This window comes from Sapajus apella, unplaced genomic scaffold (genome assembly GCF_009761245.1).
Source record: "Sapajus apella isolate SASKATOON/1434 unplaced genomic scaffold, GSC_monkey_1.0 scaffold119, whole genome shotgun sequence".
Taxonomy (NCBI): domain Eukaryota; kingdom Metazoa; phylum Chordata; class Mammalia; order Primates; family Cebidae; genus Sapajus; species Sapajus apella.
This window is the reverse complement of record NW_022437059.1, coordinates 1,892,956-1,918,782: the sequence shown is the minus strand read 5'-3', so window position 1 is coordinate 1,918,782 and position 25,827 is coordinate 1,892,956. Positions and strand designations below refer to the sequence as shown.

Sequence of the window (25,827 nt, the reverse complement as noted above, 5' to 3'; positions counted from 1 at the left end):
GTGCTCAAGGTAGGAATGGGAGAGATTATAGTTTCCCTGATTTTGAGGTAAAACAGAGCCAATTTTATCAATGCCAGAGTTAGTACTAATGGTGAACACTTCTCAAGTGCCCTGAAGCTAATTTGCATGTGCTTCTTTTCTGTATTTCATTTTCAACCATCCTCCAGATTGTAATTTGCCATGATTTTATTTTTCAGTGATTTCATGCTCATTTACTGGTACACTGAAAGTTTAAATATCAAAACACATATCTGTATGAACAGCTTGACCCTGTACACAAGTCATCATATGCAACAAGGGTCAGATCCTACACATAACCTGGGTAACAGCCCATCATTCTCAGATGTACTGATATGCTTGCATAATGTGACTACACTAGAGAAAGTTTGCATAGTGGGCCTATATTGCTGAGAAAGAAGAATGTGCCTATTGGAAACAATCCAGGAGACAGCCCTAACAAAGGTAAAAAGTATTGTAGATGTATCAAAGATGAATTTCAACAGGACCATCACCTAATGAGATTCATCAAAGTAAGAAACTGCCTTTAAGAAACTTCCTTTGAGATACATGCGTTCTTGAAGAAGTCCCTCAAATAGTGATGTGTATTAGGTGCAACTTGTGGAGTTGAATCAAACTAAGTTGAAAAAGGAGTATCTTTAATTTTCTCAGCCTTCATAGAAGAGGAAATGCAGACGGGTCATTGGAGGGCTCTTCTTTCTTCTTCTACTCTGCTGAAGGGTAACTCCCCATCCCAACTTCCTCAAACCTCTGATGAGCTGCTGCCGCTCGACTCTGAAGTGCATTCTTTTTTTGATGAGAGGCATCTCTAGGTACCAACCCTGACCTGGTCCTCATGCTGCCAAGGCTGTTGCTGTTGATCTGTGGTGAGTTGGACGACTCAGAGCAGGCTATAGGATGCGATCATACTTGGGCTCTGCTTCCTGAAGAGCTGTAAGGACTTCTCAGGGCTAAGGTTCTGTCAGCTGATGCTCGGGGATGCTCAGATCTCTACTTCCACTGGGGGCTCAGAGTTAGGCAAAAAAGTTGTAGATACTTCAACAAGCCAGAATTTTCAAGAAAACTATCATTTCGGTTTTATCTCATAGGGAGTGTTCACTATCTTCCTTCAGCATCAATAATTGTCTTTGTTCTCAGTGTTTTCAACAGCTGCAAAAAAAAAATCATCTGTATAACAATTTTTAGCATCTGAATTCCTTGCTCTTCTTACTATCAACAGTATTTCCTTTTATCTCTTTCTGACTCCCCATTCCCATCGTCAGACCTTAGAACTTGTCACACTCCTTTGTTTTCAGCATGTATCCCCCGACTACATTGTGTTTCTAGCTCACTTTCTCCCACGCTCTGTCTCCAGCATGTCTTCCAATTGCTCCAGGACTACTTCACCATTTTTGCTGAGTACACTTCATGTGCTCCCGTCTCATGGCACTCAGCTCAAATTCTTCAGCTCACTGCCACAGCCCTCCCTTGAGTGCACCTTCATCTCTCTTTCCCCATAGCACTCTCCTGGTTTATATGCCCTTCTGCTTGCTTCACTCCCTGGCATAAACAGCTGAATGGGATTTTTTTTTTTTTTAAGGCAAGACCCTGATGACTTATCCTTTTTTAAGTGTAGGACCCCTGAATCTCAGGTAGCCAACAACAATGCCAGGCAATCATCCTATTTGTTCATAGTCCATGTTGCTCCGTGATCGCTATTGCATGCCTTATCCTGTCACCTCAAACTTCCCTGTTCATTCTCATTGTATAATCTTGCTTCATATTTCATTGAGAAAATAAAAGCAGCTAGAAGAAAACTCTTTCATCTTTCTATTGCTATTGACCCACTCACCTCTGCATTCATATACGCTGCCTTCTCTTCCCCTACCATGAATGTATTGCCCCTCATCCTGTTGATGACAAGACTGCTCCACTTGTGCGTTGAGCCCGTGAGCCTCTTACTTTCTCAAAAACTTTGTTCCATCATCAATATGTTTCTTCATTCTGAATTATTCCCATAAACATATAAACATGCTATAATACCTTTTATAAAAGCAGCTTTATTGAAATATTATTCACATGTGATACAATTCACCCATTTAAGCTATACAAGTCAATGGTTTTTATTAAAGTCGCAGGGTGGTGCAACTCTCACCACAATTTTAGAATGTTCTCATCATCTGAGGAAGAACTCCATACCCAATGCCTAGCAGGCATTCCCAATTTTTTCCCAACCCTTCACCTATCCTTACCCCTCTATCCTCTGGCCACATGCAATCATTATCTACTTTCTGTCTCTCTTTATTTGTCTGTTCTGGACTCCTCCATATCTAAGTGTAATTATATATTCCTTGAACAACACTTTCTCATTCTTTCTTCCCCCCTACTACCCAAGCCTCTTGTGAGTAAGATAGTGCAGTACTTGTCTTCCAGTGCCAACCTCATTTCACTTAACATAATACCATTCAGGTTCACCCACGTTGCAAATGATAGGATTTCATTATTTTTTATGGCTGAATAGTATATATGCTGCATTTTCTTTGTACACTTATTCATTGATGAACATCTGCATTGATCCTGTCTTGGCTATTGTGAATAGTCCTGCAGTAAATGTGGGAGTGCAGAGATCTCTTTAACACACTGCTTTAATTTCCTCTGAATACATGCCCAGCAGTGGGATTGCTGAATCAGATGGTATTTCAATTTTTTATATTTTAAGAGCCTCCATACTGTTTTCCATAATGGCTCTTCTAATTTACAGTCCCGCCAACAGCATGTAAGGATTCTCTTTTCTCCACATCTTTGACAACACTAGTTATCTGTGGTCTTTTTGCTTATAGTCATTCTTACAGGTATGAGGTGATATTTCATTGTGGTTTTGACTTACATTTCCCTGATGATTAGTGATGTTGGACATTTCTTCATATACCTGTTGGCCATTTGCATGTCTTCTTCTGAGAATTAGACCATTGTTAATAGAGTTGTTTTCTTACTATTGAGTTGTTTGAATTTCTTGTATATTTTGAATATTAACTTTTTCTCAGATGTATTGACTGCAAATACTTTTTTCTATTTTGTAAGTTGTCTCTTCACTCTGTTGATTGTTTCTTTTGCTATGCTGAAATCTTTTGGTTGTGTGTAATCCCATTTGTCTATTTTTGCTTTCATTGCTTTTGCTTTTGAGGTTATAACCAAAAAATCACTAGCCAAACTGATGACATAGAGCTTTCCCCCATGTTTTTTCCTAGTAGTTTCAGTTTAGGGTCATACATGTAAGTCTTTCATTCATTTTGAGTTGATTTTTGTCTCTGGTGAGAGATAAAAATCTAATTTCATTCTTCTGTAAGTGGATATCCAGTTTTCTTAACACTATTTAGTGAAGACCCTGTCCTTTACACATTGTGTATTCTTAACACCTTTGTTGAAAATCAGTTGGCTATAAATGTGTGGATTTATTTCTGGGCTCTCTATTCTGTTCCATTGGTCTATGTGTCTGTTTTTATGCCTGTATCATGCTGTTTTGATTATTATAGGTTTGTAGTATGTTTTGAAGTCAGGTAGTGTACTACCTCCAGCTTTTTTTCTTCAAGATTGTTTGAGCTGTTATTGTTTTTGTTGTTCCATACAAATTTGGGGGATTTTTTTTTTCTATTTCTGTAAACAATGTCACTGGTATTTTGATAGAGATTGCATAGAATCTGTAGAGTATTCTGGGTAGTATTGACATTTTAGCAATATTTATTCTTCCAATCCATGAACATGTGATATCTTTCAATTTATTTGCATCTTCTTCAATTTTTTTCATTAATGTTTTATAGTTTTCAGTGTAGAGCTATTTCATCTCTTCAGTTAAATTTATTCCTAAGTATTTTTAAAAAATAATTATTGTGAATAAAATTGTTTTCTTAATTTATTTTGCAGGTATACAGAAACACTACTATATACTACTATTAGTATATAGAAACACTCCTGATTTATTAATTTGTCTATCATCTATCTATCTATCTATCTATCTATCATCCATCTATCTATCTGGTATCCAGCAGCTTCCCTGAATTCATTTGTTAGATAACACTTTTTGGTGGAGTCCAGAGTTTTCTATATATAAGATGATCTGATCTGCCATCAGGGACAATTTAACTTCTTTCTCAATTTGGATGCCCTTTTTTTCCTTTCTCCTGGCTAATACTTTGGCTTGGACTTCCTGTATTATGTTAAATAGAAATGGCAAAATTGGACATCCTTCTCCTGTTCTAGATTTTAGAGAAGTGCTTTCAATGTTTCCCCATTCAGTATGATATTAGCTATGGGCTTGTCATATATGACATTTATTATGTTGAGGTACATCTCTTTCACGCCTAATTTTTGGAGAGTTTTTAACATGAATGAATGTTGAATTTTTTCAAATGCTTTTTGTCCATGTATTGATCATGTTGTTTTTTTATCCTTGATTTTGTTAATGTGATAATATCATGTTTATTGATTTGCATGTTGAACCATTTTTTCATCCCTGAAATGAATCCCATTTGATCATGGTAAAGGAATTTTTAAAACATTCTGTTGAATTTGGTTTGCTAGTGTTTTGTTGAGAATTTGTACATCTATGTCCATCAGAGATATTGCCTGTAGTTTTCTTTTTGTTGTGTTTTTGTCTGGTTTTGGCATCAAATAAATATTGGTCTCTTAGAATGAGTTTGGAAGTGTTTTCTTCTTTTAATTTTTTTTGAAATCATTTGGGAGGAATTGGTATTAGTTTTTTAAATGTTTGGTAGAATTGAGCGGTGAAGCCATCAGGTTTTAGGTTTTTTTTTTTTTTTTTTAATGGGATACATTTTATTACTGATTGAATTCCCTTAGTTGTTATTGCTCTGTTCAGATTTTCTATTTCTTCATAATTCAATCCTGAGAAGTTTTATGTACACATGAATTTATCTATTTCTTCTAAGTTACCAATTTGTTGGCACATAATTGCTCACAATAGTCTTTTATGATCCTTTGTATTTCTGTGATGTCAGTTGTAATGTTTCCTTTTTTATCTATGATTTTATTTGTTTGAATTTTCTTTTTTTTCTTATTTAGTCTAGCTAGTTTGTCAATTTTATCTTCTTAAAAACTGACTCATTTCATTGATCTTTTGTATTGTTTTTCTAGTCTCTATCTCATTTATTTCTGCCATGGTCTTTATTATTTCCTTCCTTCTACTAATTTTGGGCTGAGTTTGTTCCTGTTTTTCTAGCTCCTTGAGGTGAAACTTAGGTTAGCTATTTTAGATCTTTCTTCTTTTTTTGATATAGGCATTCATTGCTATAAATTTCCCTTTTAGAATTGCTTTTGCTATATTTCACTGATTTAGGTATGTTGTGATTCCATTTTTATTTGTCTCAATAGATTTTAAAATTTCTCTTTTAATTATTTTCCATTGACTCATTGGCTCTTTGGGAGCACGTTGTTCAATTTTCGTGTATTTGTGAAGTTTCTGAAGTACCTTCTGTTATTGATTTCAAGTTTTATACCTTTGTTGTCAGAAGATACTTCATATGACTTCAATTTTTTGAATTTAAGGAATTTTGCTTCCTAAAATTTGATCTATCCTTGAGAATGTTTCATGTGCAGTTGAGAAAAATGTGAATTCTGCCGCTATTGGGTGAAATGTTGTATAAAACTCCATTAGGTCTATTTTGTCTAGAGTGTAGTTTATATCTGATATTTCTTTATTGATTTTCTTTATGGATGGTTTTCCATTACTGAAAGTGGAGTGTTAAAGTCCCCTACTATTACTATATTGCAGTCTACATCTTCTAATAATATTTTCTTTATATTTTTGGGTGCTGTAGTGTTGGATATATATAAGTTTAAAATTGTTATATCTTCCTGATGAAGTCACCCCTTTATCATTACAATGACCTTGTTTATCTCTTTTTATAGTTTTTGACTTAAATTCTATTATATCAGATATGAGCATAGCTATTCCTGTTCTCCATTTTCATGGTATTTATTTTTCATCCCTTCACTTTCTATTTGTGTCTTTACCGGTAGAGTTTCTTATGGGCAAATATAGAAATACAGAATATAGTTGGGTCTTGTTTTTTAAAATCCATACAGCCACTCTATATCTTTTAATTAAATAATTTAATCTATTTACATTTAAGATTACTATTGATAGGTAAAAACTTACTCCTGCCATTTTGTTGAGTATTTCCCAATTGTTTTGTAGATCTTTCATTCCTTTGTTTCTTTCTTATTGTTTATCTCTGTGGTTTGGTGGATTTTTTGTAGCACTAAGTTTTGATTCTTTTCTCTCATTTGCATACATGCTGTCAATTTTCTCTTTGTGGCTACCATGAGGCTTATATAAAACGTCTTATAGTTATAATAGACTAAGCTGATAACAACTTAACTTTGGTCTACACATTTACCATTGCCCCATAATTTATATTTTTGTTGCTTTACATTACACATTTTATATTGTGTATTTCTTAACAACTTATTGCAACTATAGTTATTATTAACTATATTGACTTTTAACCATCATACTAGATATTTGAAAGATTTAAACATCACCATTACAGTAGTGAGATTTTTCTGAATATGATGATCAATTTACCTCTATTAGTTAATTGTATACTTTCACATGTTTTCATGGAGTAATAATTATTTTCCTTTCACTTCTGGTTTGAACACTCTCTTATGCAGTTACTTTAAGGTTTGTCTAATTGTCTTGAATTCCATTAGCTTTTGCTTCTGTGGGTGAAACTTTATTTCTCCTTTATTTCTGACAGATAGCTTTTCTGGGTATAGTATTCTTGCTGCAAGTTTCTTCTTTCAGCATTTTGAATATATCATCTTACTCTTTCCTGGCCTGCATGATTTCTGCTGATAGACCTGCTGATACTCTTATGAGAATTCTTTTATGTGTGACTTTATGTTTTTGCTGTATTTAGAATTCTCTTTGTATTCGACCTTTAACGGTTTGATTATAATGTACCTTGGAGAGGACCTCTTCAGGTTAAATCTATTTGGGGATTTTTGAGCTTCATAGATTTGGTTGCCCATATCCATCCCAAGACTTGGGTAGTTTTGAGCTACTATTTTATCAAATATGCCTTTCATAACTTTCCCTATATCTTTTCCTTCTGGTACTCTAATAATACAAAATTTCTTCTAGATTTACTGGTTTACATGCATAGAAAAAAAAATAACCAACTCCATCAAAAAGGGGGCAAAGGATATGAACAGAAACTTTTCAGAAGAAGACATTCATGTGCTCAAACATGAAAAAATGCTCATCATCACTGGTCATTAGAGATATGCAAATGAAAACTACATTGAGATACCATCTCATGCCAGTTAGAATGTTGATCATTAAAAATCAGTAGACAGGCCGGGCGCGGTGGCTCAAGCCTGTAATCCCAGCACTTTGGGAGGCCGAGGCGGGTGGATCACGAGGTCAAGAGATCGAGACCATCCTGGTCAACATGGTGAAACCCCGTCTCTACTAAAACTACAAAAAATTAGCTGGGCATGGTGGCGCGTGCCTGTAATCCCAGCTACTCAGGAGGCTGAATTGCCTGAACCCAGGAGGCGGAGGTTGCGGTGAGCCGAGATCGCGCCATTGCACTCCAGCCTGGGTAACAAGAGCGAAACTCCGTCTCAAAAAAAAAAAAAATCAGTAGACATTTAAAAATCTGGAGACAACAGATGCTGGAGAGGATGTGGAGAAATAGGAACACTTTTACACTGTTGGTGGGAGTGTAAATTAGTTCAACCACTGTGGAAGACAGCATGGCAATTCCTCAAGGATCTAGAAATGGAAATACCATTTGACCCAGCAATCCCATTACTGGATATATACCCAAAGGATTATAAATTTTTCTATTATAAAGATACATGCACATGTATGTTCATTGCGGCACTGTTTACAATAGCAAAGACTTGGAACCAACCCAAATGCCCATCAACAATAGGCTGGATTAAGAAATTGTAGCACATATATGCCAGGAAATACTGTGCAGCCATAAAAAAGGATGAGTTCATGTGCTTTGTAGGGAAGTGGATGAATCTGGAAACTATCATTCACAACAAACTCACACGAGAACAGAAAACCAAACACCACATGTTCTCACTCGTAAGTGGGTGTCGAACAATGAGAACACATGGACCCAGGGAGGATAACATCACACACTGGGTCAGTTGGGCAGGTGGTGGGGGCCTAGTGGAGGGATAGCAGAGGGTGGGAAGATTTGGGAGGGATAACATTAGGAGAAACACCCAATGTAGGTGATGAGGTGGATGGATGCAGCAGACCACCATGGCACGTGTATACCTATGTAACAATCCTGCATATTCTGCACGTGTGCCCCAGAACTTAAAGTAAAATAGTAAAAACATAACAAAATTAGCCCAGCATGGTGTCAGGCAAAAAAAAAAAAAAAATGGAAAGGATATGTCTTTGCCTTTCAAAAAGACATAGATATGATACAAAGAATATGCTCCAACACAACTGTGAGAGTTTAAAAAAAGGTTATAATTTTGAATTTTATTAGGAAATTAATACATCTCCAGTTAGTTATTGGAAAATAATTGTGTTCTTTTAGTGGGGTCATGTTTCCTTGCTTTTTCATGTTTGTCATGTCCCTGCTTTAATATTTGTGCATCCGGTGGAAAAACCACCTCTTGCAGTTTTATAGAGTGGCTTTTATAACAAAAGACTTTCAGATGGATCCTAGGGCAGAGATAGATTCTTAGCTGAGCAGGGTGCATTGGCTTTGGTTCAGGTGAGGATAGTAGTGTGGTCTCTGTGTAATTTCTTCAGCAGTGATCAATGTCAGCAATGCTTGTGTGTGCCTCAGTGGCCTAGGCTGTAGAAATTTGTGAAGGTGGTGGTGGCGTCACAAGATAGATTGTTACAGTTCTCAGTGGCAAGAGCTTTAGGAATCTTCTTGTTCTTTTCCTTGTAGACCCTCATTCCTGAGAGGATCTCTTTTGGTGTTGGTCCTGGCATGGGTCACAGGCAGGCACGGTAAAACTGTGTTTCGGGACACAGATGCTTGAGGTGGTTGTGGTCCTGCACTCAGTGTCTTGTTGAACTGCTGTGGATCTGTGTCCGGATGCAGGTTCACTGTCTTAGGCATAGATGGACACAGCTCTTCCACCAAGCCAAAGAATGTGACTCTGAGGCACTCCTCAGTATCTCAGGCCCAAGGGGCTAGGTTATAGCTGTGACTTTGATCCTAGGGGTGAAGGCACAGCATTATCATGGCTCTAAGCATAAAGGGTGTTCCAAAGGCTCAGACACTGGAGCAGACCATAGCTACAAGCCAATGCGACACAGTGGCAACTTAGGCACCAGGAAAGAGTGTATTACATAGTGGTGACTCTGGCCCCTGGAGTGGTGGGACGCAGTAGTGGCCCCAGCTCTATGATGCCAGCTGTAGTGACAGCAAAGACCTGGGAATGGTCATGGTATGCAGCTATGTATTGGGCTTTGGAGAGCGGGGAACAGTGCATGTTGGCTTCACTCCCCAAGGAGATGGTGTGCATCAGCAGCTCAGGCTCCAGAGGGCTAGTTCAGATCCAGGTAGAACACTTAGGCTGTTTGACCCAGAAGGGCAGAATAATACAGATTGGCAAGTGCTGTGTTTCCCCAGGGGTGAGGTGTCAGGATGATTTTCACACCAAGAAGGCACACAGTTGGTCTGCTGGCTCAGCTGTGACTTCCCTAGGGGCAGGATACCTGACTGGGTCATATGCCAAGGAGGCAGGCACATGGCTGGTCTGCTGGATAAGGCTTGACTTGCCCTCTGGGCAGGACTGCCTAGTCCTTGGCAGGGCAGAATGTCATGTGGACTGTGGACTGAAGTGACAGGATCACAGCTATCTCACTGAGCCTAGGTTTTGAGTCCCTGGGTTGGGGCACTGAAGCCATTAGGATGGAGAAAATGGAGTGCTTCCTAGACAGCTTGTTCTCATGGGTTAGGAAGCTGGGCAGCTTGGCTAGTAAATGGTGGACTACTGCATGTGAGCATGATGCAATGATGGTGAGGCCTCAGGGATGAAGAGATGCAGTGACTACCGCCCCCAAGAACAGAACACACTCTAGTAGTTGCTCTAGTTTCAAGACGGTGCTGTGCAGCAGCAGTAGTAGCATGGGTCACGCGGCTGGGAGGAGCCACAGTACGGGCTCTTTCTCTAGAATAATGCACCCATATGAACTCTGGGCAGCTTCCAAAACTGGACTTAGGGGCTATGAGAACTGCAGGATTCTCCAGCAACAAAGACTACCAGTGTCCACAGACATAATCAGGGCTTCTGGGGAACTTCTTTACCTTTGTTTTCGGGAAAAAGCCCCTCCTAGGACTGAATCCCCGCCTGGGTTCCAAGCTGATCCTGACTGAGGAGACAGGGTTGCAGAGGCAGGGTGTTCCATTCCCTTTTTTATGTAGCCATCCTGAGTTTCTGTGCCCCGTAGGTTTCTGCCACTTTCTTGCTGTATGTACGTCAGTGCTCTCCTGCAGACAATGCAGTCAAAGTGTAGTTGTTTCCTTATTGTTTCAGTCTTTTTTTGGGAGGGAAGGGGATGAGTAACAGACACTTCTAGTCAGCTATCTTGCCAACATCACTGACAATGTCTATTCTCTTCAAATAATAGAAATAGGCTTCTGTTTACTACACCATTTATTCTGTCTCCCTTTATAAAGTTTTCAGGGCACCAGGTGTGGTCATTGCTGTAATCACAGCAGTTTGGGAGGCTGAGGCGGGAGGATCGCTTGACACCAGATGTTTGAGACCAGCCTGGACAACATAGCAAGAGCTCATCTCCACAAAAAATAAATAAATAAAATAAACAATTAGCCTGGCATGGTGGCACATTCCTGTAGTCCCAGCTACGTGGGAGGCTGAGGTCAGAGGATCACTTGAGCCCAGGAGGTTAAGGCTGCAGTGAGCCTGGATAGCACCACTGCACTCCAACCTGGGAGACAGAGCAAGACCCCGTCTTAAAAAAATAAAAGAAAAGAAAAAATAAAGTTTTCAGCGAGTTGCTGTTTTTGCCTCACCTCCTCTCATTATTTATTTAAAATTTACTTTTAATTTATATACATTAATATTTACTTTTTTGAAACACTGTCTATAATTTCTGACCAAGGTTTAGAGCCGTATAACCACCAGAAGAATAAAAACACAGGACATTTTCATGTCTTCAAAAATTCCCTGGCCTGGGACAGTGGCTCACACCTGTAATTCCGGCACTTTAGAAGGCTGAGGCAGGTGAATCACTTGAGGTCAGGAGTTTGAGACTAGCCTGGCCAAGATGGTAAAATCCCACCTCTACTAAAAATACAAACATTATCTGGCATGATGGTACATGCCTGTAGTCCCAGCTACTCAGGAGACTGAGGCAGGAGAATTGCTTGAACCTGGGAGGTGGAGGTTGCAGTGAGCCGAGATTGCACCACTGCATTCCAGCCTGGGTGACAGAGCGAGACCCCATCTAAAAAAAAAAAATTCCTTGTGCCTTAAATTCCTTATAGTCAGTCAAATCTTTCCCCATTCCTAATCCCTGGTAAACTGGTCTAGGTCCTTATAGTTCTTCCTCATTCTTCCTGGAACCCACTTAAATCGATCTTTCATCCTTACCACTCCATTGAAACTGTTCTTGCAAAAGCATCAACTATCTTCATGTTGCTGCATCCAGGAGTCAATTTTAATTTTTTATTTTACTCAATTTCTCAGGGCCATTTGATCACTCTTCTTTTTGGAAACATTTTTCACTTGGCTTCTGGAATATCGTATCTGCTGGTTTTCTTTCTAATTCAGTATCTGCTGCTTTTCAGTCTCTTGGCTAAATTATTTAATTTTTTTAGAGTCAAGGTCTTCCTCTGTTGCCCCAGCTGAAGCGCAGTGCTATGGTCACGGCTCATTGCAGCCTTCAATTCTTGGTCTCAAGTGATGCACCTGCCTCCGCCTCCTGAGTAGCTGGAACCAGAGACACATGCAACCATACTTGGCTAATTAAAACAATTTTCTGACCAGATGCGGTGGCTCACGCCTGTAATCCCAGTACTTTGGGAGGCCAACGTGCGTGGATCACCTGAGGTCAGGAGTTCAGACCAGGCTGACCAACATGATGAAACCCAGTTTCTACTAAAGAAAAAAAAAATGCAAAATTAGCCAGGTGTCATGACACATGCCTGTAATCCCAGCTACTTAGGAGGCTGAGGCAGAAGAATCGCTTAAACCCGAGAGGTGGAGGTTGCAGTAAGCCAAGATCGTGCCACTGCACTCCAGCTTGAGTGAAAAGAGTGAAACTCTGTCTCAAAAAAAAAAAAAAAGAGTTTTGTTTTGCTGGTCTCAAACTTCTAGCCTCAAATAATCCTCCCTCCTCAGTCTTTCAAAGTGTTGGAATTACAGTCATAAGCTACTGCATCTGGCTTGGATTCCTTGCTGACCTCAAAATATTGGACCGTCTCAAAGTTGATGCCTAGACTTCATCCATACTCACTTCCCCAAGTTATATAATTATGTCACTTCATACGGCATCGTAAGCTTAAATGCTTTGACCTCTCTTTTAAATACCTTGTATGTACTGAGCTGCATTCGGGTGTGTAATAGACATCTTAATAATCATCTCAGACTTAACAAGCCATCAGGTGTTTAACAGGCATCTTAAACTCAAACAGATCTCTTGATCTTCCAGCCGTACACCACCTCCACAAAACTGAACCTATTTCCCCCCACGCCTTATCTGAACGTCACTACCATTCTTCCAGTTGCTGTGGCCAAAAATCTAGGAGTCATACATAATTCTCCTCTCTCTTCTTTTGAACTTTCTATTTAATCATAAGCCATTCCTATGAATTCTGCTTTCAGAGTTTATACTAACGTCTGACCACTTCCTATCACCAGCACTGCCTAATCTGAGCCACCATCTCTCCTAAACTAAATTCCCACTAATGTTCTCCCTGCTTTCTTGCACTTGTATATTGTCTTCCTCACAGTGTCAGAGTGATATTGTAAATTAAGTAAGAACTGTCCATAGCTCCCCATCACACCTAGAATGAAATCCAAAACTGTTGACAAGTCTGTAAAGTGCCTGTGACTGGATTTTTTCTATTTCTCAGGCACTGGTAACTAACACCTGCCCCCCTACCTGGTCAGCTCCAGGTGCCCTTGCCTTCTCTTTCGTCCTTGTACGAGCTTATTTCATCCTCAGGATACCTGCATTTGCTGTTTCCTTTGCCAGGGATGCTCTTTCCCAAATATTCAGAAGACTTGTTTCCTGATTCATTTAGGTTTTTACTGAATCTGTCTAAATCTATCTAAACAGTTAAGACCATCTTACAATGTTCTGTGTCTTATTTCTCTGCTTTACTTTTCTTACAGCACCAATCACCCTCTAAAAAAATATTATATACTTATTTTTAAACTGACTCTCTCCCACTATAATATACATTTCTCGACATCAAAGATTGTCATTCATGTTCACTCCCACCACTCCATGTCTGGCATACGGTGAGCACTTCAAATTATTTGTTGTATGGATAAATATATAAAATAGGATTTTATGCTATCTCCGATTGATACTTTTCTCCTACCCAAGGAACTAATGTTTCAAGGAAACATTAATCTAAGAAGTATCTCAAACCGAGCTTGGATAAAGTGTGTAATAATGATGACACAATGTTTACTGAATAAGTAAATTCCAGGTACTAGTCTAAGTTCCTTAAGAATATGAATTTATTTAATCTTCACACAAACTCCGTGAGGTAGTATTACTGTTATCTGCACTTTATAGACAAGGAAACTAAAGCACAGAGAGGTGAGACATTTCCCCCCACAGTCACACAGCTTGAAAGAGGAAGAGCCAGTCCTCAAACCTGTGTCATCCAGCTACACAGTCTGCATTTTCCCCAGAATTATTATGTTTTGATCATTGAGCCATAATATTATGGTCAACTCCTCAGGACAGAAGAGGTTTTGGAGAAATCTGAATTTCTTTTCTGGACCTAAGCCTCCTCTGATCTGAAATTGGTAAACAAAGAGTCTCCACGCCTTGAGTCCGAGGCTTTGCACTCTCCTTGCCTGACTCTTGTTCCCATAAACAGCGAGTCCAAAGCTGGATCCTCCAGACTTTTGAGAGGAGGAGGTGGGAGTGGGAAGGAGGAGCTTGAAGAGGGAGCTGCTAGGTAGTTGGCAAAGACGCCGTCTCCTAATCACAGCCAACAAAAATCACTGGCAATTACCTTATGATCATGAAAAGATCCACGTGTGGTTCTGCGGGCAGGTGCTCCGTGAGTGACGTGAAATGCGGGGAAAGGAGCAGAGGGCAAGAAGAAGAGAAGCGGGGGTAGGATAAGGAGGGAGGAAGAGAAGATGAAAGAAGGAGGGGGAGAAGCGAGAGAGGAGGAGGGAGGAGGAGAGAGATGCAGGGAGGGCACAAGGGATGGAGGGTGTGGTGTCGGGAATCTCTCAGAGAACTTAGACTTTGCAGATGTGTGGGGTTTGCTGCTCTGTACTGATCTCTGCCGCATTCTCTCCTAGCTCCACTCTGTGAAGCCATTGGTGAGTTGCACTTCCTTTTATTATTCAGGGTCTGTGGGTATTTTGATACTTAGGTCAGCACAAGAGGCCTGAGGATTCCTGTCTTAGCAGCCCCTCCCTGCCCAAGACGTATCAGGGTGACAGCTGCTGAGGTGTACAAACATCAGTGGCTCCCTTGGGCCTGGGCTGCTCTGTCTTTACCTCAGCCTCTGCACCTGACACGTGTCTGCTCAGTGGGGTGAACAGGTCTCGCTCTGGCCTTCTCAAGAACACAGTCTTATTTCCGGGAAGTCCCAGCACAGCTGTTTACTCGAGGAAGGCAAAGGCTGCTGAAGATTCATGCTAGAAGCATCTCTGTCCTCCCAGCCTCAGGAGCTCCCCTTCCCAGTTGTGCTCCAAGGCTGTGTGTGTCACCAGGGGTGATGAAGGAAATGCCAAAATCCCGCATCCATGGAGAACGTTAGAGTCAATCCTCCAGCCGTGTGTGGAATAAATTAGTACTGCTACCTCCTTCCTCTTTTTAACCCTCCTCTGCAGCCACACGTGTTACCCCAGCTCATTTTCTCTTTCGGACTCTGGTCTATGCAAACTTACTTCATTGCTCTGATCCTGATTCAAAGTCTTACTTTTACCAGAGGGGGAGAGTAGGGAATTCCTCTCCCCACCAAGGACTCTACACAAGGTCACGCTCAGTGTTAAAAATGTGAGGACTGCTATCTTGTACATTACATACTAGCCACAGAGTTAAAAGAGATTGCCTTGCTACCCCAAGAACATAGGCTGCAAGTGCAACTAGGGAACACAAGACTAGGAATTCCTGTTGCCAGAGAGATTCCGAGTCAATCTAGCCTTCTAGGTTCCTTAGCTAATGGTTGCCCAAGCCTAACTCATGACTTGTGTTAATCCCATGCATGCCTTGTGTCTGCTCTCATCTTTACCCGTAACTCAAGTGTCCAATCCCAGCCTAAGCAGAAATCCAAAGCCATATCAAAGATGAGGAAACCAAGTTTCTGTCACCAGGTATTTTCCAGGTGGTCTCTGCTGTCAGAGAATTATCTGAAACAAGCTCTGAGCTGTAAGACTGAGCTCCAGACCCTTGCAGTCTGCCCTGTCCGGTTTCCTACTTCATCACCACCCTAGCCCCACTGAGAAAAGTGGGTTACAGATGCCCAAATGCTCCCCTGACCCCTTTTTTTTTGAGACGGAGTCTCACTGTGTTACCCAGGCTGGAGTGCAGTGGTGTGATCTCAGCTTACCGCAACCTCTGCCTCTTGGGTTCAAGTGATTCCTCTGCCTCAGCCTCCCAAGTAGCTGGGACTATAGATGCATGTCACCACACCTGGCTAATTTTTGTATTTTTAGTACAGATGGGGTTTCACCATGTTGGCCAGGCTGGTCTTGAACTCCTGACCTCAGGTGATCCACCCACCTCAACCTCCCAAAGTGCTGGGATTACAGGTATGAGCCACCATGCCTGGCCTAAATGCCTTTTTCATTTATTGTCCTGCTTAGCTCCAAGAGCTGTGCTACTGGTCAGTCTCCTGGGTACTACAGTTTTCCAAGAAAAGACAGTGACTCTAAGATATTCTATGCCTCAGGACAAAGAAAATATATGGATGAAACTGATGTTTAAAAGGTTTTTTCAAAAAGCACATCTCAGCAGAAAAGCTTAGAGATTACAGATATTGAACTAGGAATCACCCCCCAGTAATCCAAAACACTTGTCATTTTCATCTGGTGAAGAAGGGAGGTTTGTCTTAGGGAAAGTCCAACATTTTCCAAGGGGCAGAGGCTCTGAGAGTTGAATAAACAAATGCCCAAACAGCCCACAGCTATTAGGGATTGTGACACTTTTATGGGCTACTGCAAGTTGCGGAGATGAAGAGAGAGAAGAGCACAACTTTAACCATCTTTATCACCAGAAAAGAGTCCCAGGCCAGGAGTAGTGGCTCACACCTGTACTCAGTACTTTGGGAGGCAAAGGTGGTAGGATCATTTCAGCCCAGAAGTTCGAGACTAGCCTGAGCAACATAATGAGACCTTGTCTCTACAAAACAATAAATAAAATTAGCTGGGCTTGGTGGCATGTGTTTGTAGTTGCAGCTACTTGAGAGGCTGAGGTGAGATGATTGCTTGAGCCCAGGAGGTTGAGATTGCAGTGAGCTGAGATTGCATCTCTGAACTGTAGCCTGAGAGCCAGAACATGACCCTGTCTTGAAAAAAGAAAAAAGGAGAAAAAAAGAAAAAGAAAAGAGCCCCTAACACTCCAAAGGGACACATCCCTGAGGTTTAAGGTATGAATTAAATTAGCTCCTTAGGTCATAGTTTCTGCAGAGGTTTGTACAGAAGCCCCAGATCAAGGGAGCTGAGCTGTGTAGATGGTGGGTACTGGGTATTTCCAAGGAAATACACCCCATTTATTCAAAGAGAAATAGCAACAATAGAGGCAGGACAGAGTCAGCAATGAGGGGATTGGATTCTTCTATGTCTTTCCTGGACAGATCGACCCTGCAGGTCCCATGTTCTGTTTTTGAAAAAGATAGTGTGGTTCTGAGATGCCAGGGGAAAGGGAACAGAGGATGAGAATGAAAGTGGCTTACAAGGATAAAAGAAAGATACTCACTTTGAATAAAACATCAAGCTTCACCATCTCCAGTGCCAACTCCAGTGACAGTCTTCAATATTACTAGGCTGGCTTCAAGAAAGGTGTTTTTAGTTTATGAACAGAAACTTCAAAAAATAGTAAGATCCAAGTCACAGGTAAGGGTTGCCTCTGAAAGATAATGCTGCACAGGGGCAGGATGTGCCAGGGGTGAGCAGGGTGAGTTCATGGCATAGGAAAGCCATGGGCCACCAGGGGCTGGTGGAGGCATGTTGGGTGGCCTGTGTGTCAACTGTTTCTTTGAGTCTTGTCTGCAAGTGCTGAGACACAAAGTGCCTCTTACCAGAAACTCTGAACCCTATTAAACATTTGTGTTTAATTCCTCTCTCTAGAGCTGTTGCTGATAGCCAGCCCCTCCCGCCCCACAGAGGGGAGCCCGGTGACCCTGACCTGTAAGATGCACTCTCTACAGACATTAAATGCCCAGTTCCAATTCTGCTTCTTCAGAGATTCCAGGGCCTTGGGCCAGGGCTGGAGCAGCTCCCCCAAGCTCGAGATCACCGCCATGTGGAAAGAAGACTCAGGGTCTTACTGGTGCCAGGCACAGGCAATGCCATCCAAAGTCCTGAGGAGCCCGATATCCCAGATAAACGTGCAAAGTGAGTGGCAGTGGGGTCAGTCTGCCCCCGACTGGCTGAGAAGGGCAGAGGCAAGAGGCTAATCCTCACTGTTACGTATTCTGCCTCTGCAAGAGTAGGAACTGTTTGAAAGATATTTTTTAGTTTCTCTTATTTTCAGGATCCTTAGGGGATCTTCCATTATTCACTCTGTTTCCATTCAGGCAAACAGAGAGTACTTAGGAAACCCTTATGGTGTGTCTTCACTGTGCTGGAGGGTGTGGGGGGAAGAGCTGCACAATACTTGGTGCCTGACTACACGAAGTGGATGCTCAGCCAGCACTCCGAATAACTAGGGTGAAATATGTGATGCTGCATTGTGGAGGTCTGGCTGTTGACAAAGGCTACAGAGAAGGGAGAAATAGGACTGAGGTGCTCGGAAAGGTTTTGTGGAAGGAATGTATAGAATAGGTTACTGGAGCCGGCCTTATGGAAGGGCAGTTGGGGCTTGATTAAAAAAAAATACATAGGAAAGAGTGCTTCGTAATTCATCGTGTTATTCCACGTCAATGTTGACATTTCCAACACCCTCTCCCATTCTATGGTGCTGTGAAGCAAATGTCTAATACCTCCAAAAGGCTGTGCTCTCCCACAATTGCTAAAAACTCAATACTGGTGAAACTGAACCACCACCACCACCACAATAGTCACTGAGCAGTTTAGTTTATACATGGCAGGCCCTATCCTAGTGTTTCACAGATATTGGGTAATTGAACCATCCAACTGCAGGAGATAACTATCATTACCAGCTCTCCTTTACATACAGATGGGAAGTTGTTTCTCAGAGAAGTTGAGTAATTTGATCAAGCACACACAGCAAGTGAAAGAGTTGGAACCCCTCTTCAAATAAGGCAGTTTGATTTACAATTTGGACTTATGATCACTTCACTATACTATTGTGCCTTGAAAAAAATGAAAGTTTGAGGGAGTAGGGTCATGGAAGTCACATTGTTCTAGGGAGAGAGGTGATGCTACACCCTCTGTGGTAACACTAGGGTGTCTTTCTTATCCTACCAGCATCAACACAAACAATCAGCAGGCCCCTTCCCCCCTCACCCAAATTAAGGTATATACATCACTGAGTTCACTCATGGCCTTTGCTTTCAGGACTGTCACATCTACTTACTATCTTTGAAACTCTCCCTACTCAGGGTCTTCTTATGTCATCTTGTGTTCACAGGAATCCCTGTCGCTGATGTGAGCTTGGAGACTCAGCCCCCAGGAGGACAGGTGATGGAGGGAGACAGGCTGGTCCTCATCTGCTCAGTCGCTATGGGCACAGGAAATATCACCTTCCTTTGGTACAAAGGGGCCACAGGTTTAAACCTTCAGACAAAGACCCAGCGTTCACTGACAGCAGAGTATGAGATCCCTACAGTGAGGGAGAGCGATGCTGAGCAATATTACTGTGTAGCCGAAAATGGCTATGATCCCAGCCCCAGTGGGCTGGTGAGCATCACTGTCAGAAGTAAGTTCCACTACCCTCCGTTCGGCCAGCTGGTTTCAAAGTGGGTTCCATACTTCCCTGGGGTACACAAAGTTTCCCTGGGGCATGCTGAGGAAGTTCAGTGGGGCTGAGCATCGGTGGGCAGGGATTTAGAGTTTGCTGCATTGTCAGAGACCTTCTCTTACAGTCTACTGTCTCCCTCAGTTCCGGTGTCTCGCCCCATCCTCACACTCAGGGCTCCCAGAGCTGAGGCTGTGGTGGGGGATGTGCTGGAGCTTCACTGTGAGGCCCAGAGAGGCTCTCCCCCAATCCTGTACTGGTTTTATCATGAGGATGTCACCTTCGGGAGCAGCTCGGCCCCCTCTGGAGGAGGAGTCTCCTTCAACCTCTCCCTGACTGCAGAACATTCTGGAAACTACTCCTGTGAGGCCAAGAATGGCCTGGGGGCCCAGCGCAGTGAAGCAGTGACACTCGACTTCATAGGTATAGCTCAGGCTCTGGAGTGTCTTGGTCAATGTCTCCTTCCCAGCATCCTGGGAGAGTTTTGCTTCCGGGGGTGTGCTACCAAAGGTGGGGCTTCTGGGTGAGGTGCTGTTATGAGTGATGTATCAGAGAGGCATGGAGAACTTAAGTTTGGGTGTTGCTCTTCTCTTTTCATAAATGTGATAACCCACCAGTCCCTAGACAAATAAATAAGTCCCCACTTGGAAGAGCAGACCTTGGGCACAACCCACACCCAAGATGTCTGCTCTCTAAGCCCCAAGCCCTTCCTCCCAGCAGATCATGCACAAGTCTCTCCCTCTAGTGCCCACAGGAGACAGAAGCAATCATATTACCTCAAGAGTCATTGAGGGGCTGCTTGGCACCCTTGGACCTGTCACCGTGGCCTTATTATTTTGCTATGGCCTCAAAAGAAAAATAGGTTAGTATTTAAGGAGAGTGGCATTTTGTTACTGTGATCTTTGTTTTCACTGAAATAGGCTGAAATTGTGACATGTATACTGCAAAAGATGTATATGCCCTTAGCCACCTTGCCTGTGAATCTGCCCACAACCCCAGCAGGTAGGAATGGTGCCTATTAACATAGTATAAAGTTTTGTAACGTTCTCCATCCCCCATGTGCTATTAATTGAAGTTCAAGTGATATTTTGTGCTTCTGGGATTTAATTTTTATACAAAAATGTACTACTCAAAATAATTGCCCACAGAAGAGAAATACAGTCAGCAGTTCCAGCTATCCTGACGCTATCCCAGCACTAAAGTCAGTGCATCAATTCTGATTCGCCTTCAAGTATTGTCACATGCTTTTTCTTCTCTGAAATGCACATTCACACATCTACACATTCTACTTACTGCTGGAACTTTCTCACTTTTCCTCTGAAATGTCATTTTGTCCAAGAGGCTTCACCTGGCCTGCACAGCCCACAGCGGTTCTCTCTTATTATGAGTTTCAAGTTGTTAGATTCACACGTTATCACAACTGGTAATTATATATTTATTTATATATTTAACCTTGGTCTCCCGTTCACTGAGGAAGTTGGAGACAAGGCAAGAGAGGACACTACGATTCCCATTTCAATTCCAAGCTTTTCTGACATCTTTCGGTACCTCACGCCATCTATAGCATGATTGTGGCAGCACCTGCCTCCAAGAACTTATGTCACAATAAGATTGTGGTGTGGTTGTGAAACAAAACCAAAACATACAATACATGTAGGAGTTCAGAGACTTGGCTCTCAAGTCCTAGCTCTGGTACTAATTGGCTTTGGGAAGCTCATTTAATGATTCAGGACCTGAGTTTCTGTCTGTGAAATGAAGGCTCTGTAAATGATTGCCAGGATGTCTTCTGGGCACACAGTGGCACCCACAGTGGGCATCTGAGCATGAGGGACATCCCTGCACAGGGTATACAAAAGCACTGACAGTGAGGTTCCTCCATTTATGTGTATGCTCATTTGTTTGTCTTGCAGGAAGACGTTCAGCCAGGGATCCACTCAGGTGAGGCCTGTTTTCTTCATATGTGCCAATAATGCAGAAAAATTGATTTTAAAAATAGATTTAGATTTGTTCTCTCCTCAGCTTTCTTTCTTTCTTTTTTTTTTTTTTTTCCTATTTTATCATACTCAAAGTGCACTCCTGAGTTCTCCTACTGGCAACTTTGAACAATTCACTGTCACTTCCCTTCTTTTAGATTTCGTACATTAATGATAAATCTTTTCATTATTTTTCCTATTGATCCCCCTCCACACCCCTGCAGAATATTAAAATCACATTGCAGCCAGGCACGGTGGCTCACACCTGTAATCCCAGAATTTTGGGAGGCCACAGCGAGTGAATCGCCTGAGCTCCAGAATCCAAACCACCCCGGGCAACAGGGTGAAACCCCGTCTGTACTAAAATACAAAAAATTAGCCAGTTGTGGTGGTGCGCACCTGTATTCCGAGCTACTCAGGAGGCTGAGGGTCGAGAATTGCCTGAACTCGGGAGGCGGAGATTGCAGTCAGCTGAGATGGCACCACTGCACTTCAGCCTGGGCAACAGAGCGAGACTCCGTCTCAAATAAATAAATATAAATGAATGAATTAATAATAAATGAAATAATAAATAATAAACGAATGAATGAATAAATAAATGAATAAAATCACATTGCTATCAGCAGGATCATGCATTAATTCAATCAATCAACCAATATTTGAGGATCTGTAAGTCATTCTGTTGAGTGCTGAGAGGTGTGAAATATAAAAAGCTCTTGAGAGTTTGAAAGTATTTTAGGGTAGGTAAGATACATGCACATTTCTGGAATGTAAGATGGACAGGAATAAACATACTGAACAGTTATCCATGAAGTTCTTTAGATGTTTAGAGGAGGAAAATATTTTTTAAAAATACTTCCATCTAGAGATACCAATGTTTAGTTGACTTTAAAAAATAATGTATTATCATTTACGCCAACAATAAACAGACATTTTTTTCAAATCAGAGTAGCACTCTTTGGCATCTGCCCATGAAGAACCATTTTCTTCTGCCCTTTCCTCAAGTTCCTTGTTCTGCTCAGCAAAGTGTTTTCTGCCTGGAATGAATCAATATTTATTCATTTAATATTTAGGGAGCACTCATGATATGAATGACACTATTCTGGGAATGGGCAGTACCACAGTGAGCCAGTCAGAAGAGAACCTTACACCCATGGAGTTACCCTCTGGTACCTGCTCTGCAGTGCCCCACTCAGCCTGTGCACAGGGCCAGGGCTCATACCACCCTGCCGTGCCTTCTAGCTGATCATTTCCCTATAATTTAGTGTTCTGCTCAGGACCATTTCTTACAGGCTTCTCTTCTTCAATGCAATAGCTGCATTATTTGGGATGCAATTTCAGATAAATAACATGTGTCTCTGTGTTTGCAGGAGTCTTCCCAGCCCTGTACCCCAAGAGTTCACCTGCCTCAACTCAAACTCACCTACCCCAGGGCAGCTACAGCCTGTATATGAAAATGGTGAGCCTTCCCAAATGACCCGCACCAAAGTTGGTAGAGCAAGCTGGGGAAGGGACAATGGGATAACATCTGCTAGCCAAACCTGACTTTGCTGTGTCCCAGCCTCTGCTACAAACAAATGACTCATCTGTCTTCATGGCTGTGACTGGTGGATGGTAGGGAGTAATTTGAAAGACAGGAATCAGGGGCTGTGTCATGATGTCTCCTTCCTTCTCTCGCAGCGAATGCTGTACGTGGGGACGAGGTTTATTCATTGGTGTACTATAACCAGCAGTCAGCAGCAGGTGAGACATGGGGAATACATTTGTCTCTGACTTTTGTCTTTCCTGGAACAAAGAGAACAATCAGGCTGTGCATATCAGATAACAGCATTCTTCAGAGCAGAAGGCTGTGAGCATCACTGTGTGTACTTGGAGGCTGTCCTTTGGTCTGGAGCTACCTTGAGTAGAGCCCAGAGCTGATGCTAAGGTCCTTTCTTTTCTCTGGGGACTGGCTCTCAAAATTCCTAAATTACAACCACTTAGCAAGAGCAAAAATCCAATGGTCTACCTCTTCCCTGCTTCCAACACATTGAAGGTAAAAACATGTAGTTACGATAAGGTGTCATCGTAAGGCCTACATTTTATGCCTTACTCCTCATCATGTGGCAGCATCAGAGGTGATGGCTTCTGCCTTCCCTCTTTGAGTAAGCGTGACACACTCCTCATAACCCCATCACAGCTGGCGTAGGAGGCCCACTTACCCCCTCCCCCCCCAGCCCCAGGCTGCCAATTTTCCTCTGGCTACTAAGGGAATCATATTTGTGATAAACAGAAAAGCAAGACAGAAAAAATGAATGGAAATCAACTCATGGGAAATAGATGGGAGAGAAAGAAGCTTTTCTTAACACGAGTTTAGTGAAGGACTTTAAATATAAGTGGAATCTCACATCACTTACCTTCTCTCTACAGCAGAAACCCCAGGGGCACATAGGGAGGACAAGGTAAGAGTCTTTGTTTTCTCTTCTCCATGTTCTTTCTTTCCTCTGGGACCTGGCTCTCAAACTTCTTAAATTATAGCCACTTAGAAAGAGCAAAAATCCCATGATCTACCTCTTTCCTACCTCCCAACGCAATGGAGGTAAAAACATGTAATTACAACAATAAGGTGTCATTGTACAAGGAAATTTTGGAGGCTTACAAACATATTTACTTTAGCAATGGACACATGAATGATTTTTAGTTAAACTGCAGTGCATACCTAGTCTAAAAATTCTATATCTTTGAAAATCTTTATCCTAAAATATTGTTGAGCCGTACGTACATCCATCACTTTATAAGGTTAGCCAAACAATCCACAGCAACTAAATTAATATTGAACAAAGCTAAGCTAATAGTAATTTGTGTCATTAAAAATCAGTAATTGGTTAACTTGGAATAATCCAAGATATCACCAATGATACAAAAATACTCTCTGAAAACTGCAGAAATTCCAACTCTGTGCATGTATGCAAAGGTAGTAGGTGCTTTGCAGTTTTATCTAGTGCAGTGTGGCAGCCAAGCATCTCAGGACAAAATTCAAATCCTTGGCAAACTCCAGTGACATGCCAAATTTAGTTTATGAACACAAAATCTGGCAACCTTTTAAAAAATGACAGCCCATGGGCCTCCCTAATAATGGCCCATAAGAATGAGGGAAGGGGCTGGGCGTGGTGGCTCACGCCTACAATTCCAGCACTTTGGGAGGCCGAGGTGGGTGTATCATGAGGTCAAGAGATCGAGACCATCCTGGTCAACATGGTGAAACCCTGTCTCCACTAAAAATACAAAAATTAGCTGGGCACGGTGGCGCCGCCTGTAGTCCCAGCTACTCGGGAGGCTGAGGCAGGAGAATTGCTTGAACCCAGGAGGTGGAGGTTGCGGTGAGCCAAGATCGTGCCACTGCACTCCAGCCTGGGTAACAAGAGCGAAACTCCGTCTCAAAAAAAAAAAAGAATGCGGGAAGGCGTTGTATGTTTGCATCAGTTTGCCGCTTGTCAGGAGCATCTTTTTAGTCCACCAGTGGGATACAGGCACTCTGAAAATGCTGGCCTTGGACCACACTTTTTCAAGAGGCCCTGATTTTTGTGTTGTGTGGTGTGCCATGATAAGATGCATCAAACTGACTGGGGAAGAGGACCAGTGGAGGCATGTTTTCCTTGACTTCCTGTTCAGTCCTAACCTTTGCTTCCAGGTTTCCATAGACATCTATGCCAGGCCGAGGAAAGCAAGCATTACAGATGTGGACTATGAAGACGCTGTGTAAGGTTATGGAAAATTCTGCTCTTTGAAAACCATCCATGACACCAAGCCTCAGACCTGATATGTTCTTCAGCGATCCTGGAGCATCAGCTTTCTGGTATATCTCTTCCGGGTGCCATTCTCCAACGGGAACTTTGTTATCAGAACCAGATTCCTGCTGCCTCCTTTGAGAACAGGTCAAATTATGCTTCTCTGTTTACAAGACTAAACAAGATGGAATAAAAGAAATTGGGATCTTGGGGTGGAGGCACAGTGAAGCTTAGAGCACATGAACTCAAGGTTCGTGATTCTGCAGGACTCCTCAGTAGAGAGCTGTGCCCATCATTAGGTCTAAGCGCTTTCTCTGCCCAGGCAACACAGAACTCCAGCCCTGCCACTTACATGGATTGTCGTGTTTCCATCTAAAATAGGACTCTATTTATTTTGAGTCATTGTTACCAATTTATATTTAAAACAAAGGTACATAAAAAGTTATTGTGATTACACTTAATTTGACCTATTTTGTATATATAGGCCAACCTATACTGCATCCAAAATTATCTATTACAGCCTCTAAACGTTTTATGAATACAGTGTGTCTTCTTTGAGTCACATAATTTTTGAAATTGTAGTAATATGGTTTGAAGTCTGTATTTTATTTTATTTTTTATTTGAGACAGGGTCTTTTTATAAGTTTGTCTAGCTAAAAGTTTGTCAATTTTGTTTATCTTTTCAAAAGCCAACCATTAGTTTCATTGATGTTTTCTATCGTTTTTTCTAGTCTCTATTTTATGTATTTCTGCTCTAACCTTTGTT

General features: G+C 41.8%; 1 protein-coding gene across 5 annotated transcripts; it reads left to right on the top strand.

The window, feature by feature from the left end:
* The first annotated feature begins 375 nt into the window (after window positions 1-375).
* On the top strand, window positions 376-25,625 carry FCRL1 (Fc receptor like 1). Of its 5 annotated transcripts, none has more exons than XM_032260731.1 (11): window positions 376-884; window positions 14,536-14,556; window positions 17,530-17,796; window positions 18,995-19,282; window positions 19,466-19,744; window positions 20,067-20,183; window positions 21,232-21,259; window positions 22,665-22,753; window positions 22,975-23,037; window positions 23,707-23,735; window positions 24,965-25,625. In XM_032260731.1, the coding sequence occupies exons 1-11, from the start codon at window positions 854-856 to the stop codon at window positions 25,034-25,036; spliced, it is 1,284 nt and encodes a 427-aa protein (XP_032116622.1). In that variant the 5' UTR covers window positions 376-853; the 3' UTR covers window positions 25,037-25,625. The 5 variants fall into 5 exon arrangements, with proteins under 5 accessions (XP_032116622.1, XP_032116624.1, XP_032116621.1 ...); XM_032260730.1 differs by having other exon boundaries at window positions 379-884; window positions 23,704-23,735; XM_032260735.1 differs by having other exon boundaries at window positions 788-884; window positions 17,645-17,796; window positions 23,704-23,735.
* Window positions 25,626-25,827: the final 202 nt, after the last annotated feature.

Bases quoted from the DNA above. Each gene is read 5' to 3' on its own strand.
- FCRL1 (XM_032260730.1), top strand. From the start codon at position 854: ATGCTGCCAAGGCTGTTGCTGTTGATCTGTG. The intron at 14,557-17,529 runs GTGAGTTGCACT...TCCTCTCTCTAG, and splicing joins TCCACTCTGTGAAGCCATTG to AGCTGTTGCTGATAGCCAGC. The intron at 23,736-24,964 runs GTAAGAGTCTTT...CTTTGCTTCCAG, and splicing joins GGGCACATAGGGAGGACAAG to GTTTCCATAGACATCTATGC.